General features: G+C 52.5%; 2 protein-coding genes across 4 annotated transcripts in view; one reads left to right on the top strand and one right to left on the bottom strand.

Moving 5' to 3' along the window:
* Positions 1-30: 30 nt before the first annotated feature.
* On the top strand, positions 31-2,073 carry cnrip1a (cannabinoid receptor interacting protein 1a). 2 transcript variants are annotated; one of them, XM_024267569.2, is made up of 3 exons: positions 31-336; positions 854-998; positions 1,084-2,073. In XM_024267569.2, exons 1-3 carry the CDS (start codon positions 158-160, stop codon positions 1,246-1,248), a joined length of 489 nt encoding a protein of 162 aa, XP_024123337.1. In that variant the 5' UTR covers positions 31-157; the 3' UTR covers positions 1,249-2,073. The 2 variants fall into 2 exon arrangements, with proteins under 2 accessions (XP_024123337.1, XP_024123338.1); XM_024267570.2 differs by lacking the exon at positions 31-336 and adding an exon at positions 365-743.
* A 794-nt stretch (positions 2,074-2,867) lies between these two features.
* Positions 2,868-3,673, bottom strand: part of map1lc3c (microtubule-associated protein 1 light chain 3 gamma) — a 4,365-nt gene continuing 3,559 nt past the window's right edge. For both annotated transcript variants that reach the window (XM_036216022.1, XM_024267571.2), the window contains exon 4: positions 2,868-3,313. In XM_036216022.1, coding sequence (XP_036071915.1) covers positions 3,151-3,313 — 163 coding nt within the window. In that variant the 3' untranslated portion in view covers positions 2,868-3,150. The remainder of the gene's footprint in view (positions 3,314-3,673) is intronic.

Below are 3,673 nucleotides of genomic sequence, written 5' to 3'. Positions count from 1 at the left end.
GGGGTCATGAGCAACGGATTTCAGGTAAACTGCAGGCTGCAAAAACGGGCTTTTATTGTGAAGGCGCCGGGCGGAAGCGCTCCGAGCCCCCCCCCGCTCAGCATCCGCGCATCTCCTCCTCCAGCTCGGGCGTCCGGCAGAGCAGCATCCCGGGACGATGGACGACGTGCCCCCCCTCATCAGCATCTCCGTGGCGCTGCGGATCCAGCCCAACGAGGGTCCGGTCTTCTTCAAGGTGGACGGGACCCGGTTCGGCCAGAACCGAACCATCAAGCTGCTGACGGGTTCCAAGTACAAGATCGAGGTGGTGCTGAAGCCCGGGACCGTGGAGGCCACGTAAGGGCGCGAAGCCGTGCGCGTGCGTGTGGGGGACACCTGAACGAAGACTGCAGCGTGGGAGCACGCGGCGGCCTCCTCGTGCAGGCCGCAGCATCCGACACCCGCGGAATGAATAAAAGATGCGGGATCGGATGGAGGAGCGCGCGCGCACGGGCGAGGGTGGGGGAGGGGGGGGTTATAAACATCTGAATGACGGAAAAAAACGTTTAGAAAAAAAATATTTTCATTCAAATGTTCGTTTGGCATCATTTCCGGTAGTCAGCTGATCTCATGTTTTTGGAGAAGACCCCCCAGGAGGACCCCCTCCCCCCAGGAGGACCCCCTCCCCGCAGGTCATCAGCTCCTCCGCTGCTGCGGTCCTGGTTTCAGGACTTCCCTCCGTCTGTTGTCGGGTTTGGTTCCAGGTTCGGTTCTGGACGTGTTTGGGTTGCTGGTGTCTCGGTGACCGTGGCGGTTCCCGCCCTCAGACGCAGCTGCTCTCTGCAGGTCGGTGAAAGCTCTTCTCTCCTCACAGAAACATGAACATTGGGGGCGTGGTCTTCCCGCTGGTGCAGCAGTCCCGGGACGAGGACTCGGTGGTCTATCACGGCCAGTACGACACCGAGGGCGTCCCGCACACCAAGAGCGGAGACCGGCAGCCGGTCCAGGTCAGCATCGAGGTGAGTTCAGGTTCTGGCTGAAGATCTAGCAGGAACCGGGCGGCGTCCCGGGGGGTCGTGACCTCGTCCTCTGTTCTCCCTGCAGTTCAACAAGGCGGGAACGTTCGAGACGGTCTGGCAGGCCAAGTACTACAACTACTACAAGAGGGAGCACTGCCAGTTCGGGAACAAGTTCAGCAACATCGAGTACGAGTGCAAACCCAACGAGACCCGGACCCTGATGTGGATCAACAAGGAGGTCTTCAACTGAACCGGCCCACCAGAGGACCCTCGTGCTCGGTTCTGGAGGGACACAGGTGTCGCTCATGCTGGTCTTTGGTCTGAAGCTGCTTCTGAAACTGGACTTAAGTTCTTCATTTCCTCAGAGCTCCAACGCTCTCCTCTGATTGGCCGGTGCAGGTTCAGCTCTGGAGGTAACCTCGGAGTCGGTCAGAAGATCAGAGAGCCCCGCCCCCTTACCTGAAGCTCTCCTCATGCACACAGAATCTCTTCTGCTCCATCTGTGGTTCCGTTTTCTTCTCAACGTTCAGTAGAACCCAAACGTCTTCAGGGCTTCTCTGCCCAGTTTGGACTGACCTTCAACGTCCCACCTGAGAAGGTTCTGCTGCTGACACCGGTCCATCCATGATGGTCCGACAGAACCTCTGAACCCACATGGAGATGAACGGAAACGGTTTCCAGACCCGACGGAGCTTCCTCTCCACCTGAACCCGATTTTTGTGAAGAATTCCCATCAAGAACCGTGAGGAGATCCGGCGGACTGAAGACCAGGATGGAGGACACCTGACCCAGGAGTTTCTGCTGAAGCTCAGAGACGGTTCCTGAAGAAATCCTGAATTCAGATTCAAGTTTGTGATGTTTGAGGTTTTCTGTTGTCTGTGAGACGGGGACTATTTTCTGCAGCGGAGGAATCCACTGGTGCTTTCTGAAGACGTTTGGTTTGTTGGCGTCGCTGCTGCAGTTTGATGTTTTCATGACTGGAATCTTTTGCCAAAAATGTTCTGATGTGGAGATGTTTGTGGTTGAAGTGGTCCTCTCACCTGTTGGTGTTTTCATGAATAAACCCGTACATGAAGCCGATGTTCTGTCTTGAGTCCACAGCAGGGGGGGTCGAACTGTCACACGGGGCAGACATCCAAAACACAGCTGAGGCCGCGGGCCGAGCAGGAGAACGTCTTGAACACCAAAACATCTATGAACTAGATATGCAACATTAACTGGGATAATTGTGATCCTGGAAGCTGAATTTGGTGCTGAAAACACTGAAGCTGATAGCAGCTAAAATGTTAGCTTGATGCCAAATTAGCCTAAAAAACCAAAACAAAAAACCCAGGTTAGCCGAAACAGCTAGCATGTAGCTGGAATCAGGGATGAGCAGGCCTCGAGGGCTGCATTCCTGCAGGACTCCCATCATACCGGCTCTGGCATGTTCTGATTGGCTGAACACACCTGAACCAGGTGATCAGTTGAGAGTGGAGATCATGCAGGCAGCAGCTCCAGAGCTTCAGATCTCTGATCTGGATGGACATCAGCTCTCCAGTTTCACTTCTGCTTTTGTTAAAACAGACTAATTCAAGGCTTCAGGTCCAGAACCATTCAGTGCAGAAGATCTGGACCAGAACCTTCTGTATAAAACTGATCCAGATGGAGATCAAACCACAAAAACTGGACAGAACCAGAGGACAGAGAAAATGAAGTTGGAGTTTTGAGAACCGTGACCAGATAACCAGCTGGAGATGGAGGTGTGGGCGGAGCTACGAGACTCCAGAAGTCTCAGCTTGAGTTTCAGTTTACTCTGATTACTCTCCTCTTCTCAAGTCTGGAGCCAAACCGGTTCACATGGTTAATGAAAGCCTGGAGAAGCTCAGATATTACTCAACTCGTTTTATTTTGAAAGGACACCAAGCAGGAACAGATTCAGAGACTCGGAGCAAACTTCCTTCATGCAGGAAACGAAGCTAAAAGATTTTTTCTTCAGAAACATTCAGATCAACATTCTGGAGAACGTCTGCTTCATCCACTCCAACCGTCTGAGATCTTCAGATGACCCGAACGCTTCACTGCTCACATTTATTCTTTAAAAATCCACAAACAGTGTATAAAAATATTTTGTATTTACAGCAGCTCCACGGCGGAGCTAAAAGAGGCGGAGTCAGAGTCCGAACATCTCCTGCGAGGCGTAGGTCATGTAGAGGAAGCCGTCCTCGTCCTGGTGGTCCCTGTAGACCTGGGCCATGGTGAGGGACATGCTGGGCAGCCCGCTGCTGTTGATGAGCAGGTAGAAGGCCTGGCTGGGCAACAGCGCCATCCGGTTCCTGGAGGAGGAAGTGCGTTAGCGCCTGCTGTCATGGAGACCAGTCAGGAGTTCTGGAGCGGGTTCACATCTGGAAACGGGTTTGACTGATCCGTCATGCCGAAATATCTTTTTAAGGAGGGTAAAATACTAGGAGTTACTTAACCCTCTATCACCTGAGGCTTAAAGAGTAAACCTTTGAAGTACTGGAACTTTTCAACCGATAACAGGATCATTCCAGATGAAATCATCTGGAATGATCCTGTTATCGGTTCCTGAAAGGTTCCAAAGAACAAACACTGGAGCTCCGGTGTTAGAGCTTTAGAGCTTTAACGTTTCATTTGATGTATTCTGGAATAATGTTTCTGCTCATTTTCACTCT

The sequence above is a fragment of the Oryzias melastigma genome, linkage group LG16 (assembly GCF_002922805.2).
Source record: "Oryzias melastigma strain HK-1 linkage group LG16, ASM292280v2, whole genome shotgun sequence".
NCBI classification, from domain to species: domain Eukaryota; kingdom Metazoa; phylum Chordata; class Actinopteri; order Beloniformes; family Adrianichthyidae; genus Oryzias; species Oryzias melastigma.
Note: the sequence above shows the minus strand (reverse complement) of the source record. Positions and strands in the feature narration are given on the sequence as shown.

Coding starts and splice junctions, on each gene's coding strand:
- cnrip1a (XM_024267569.2), top strand. CDS start 158: ATGGACGACGTGCCCCCCCTCATCAGCATCTCCGTGGCGCTGCGGATC. Junction 337..853: donor CCCGGGACCGTGGAGGCCAC/GTAAGGGCGCGA, acceptor CTCTCCTCACAG/AAACATGAACATTGGGGGCG. Junction 999..1,083: donor CGGTCCAGGTCAGCATCGAG/GTGAGTTCAGGT, acceptor TTCTCCCTGCAG/TTCAACAAGGCGGGAACGTT.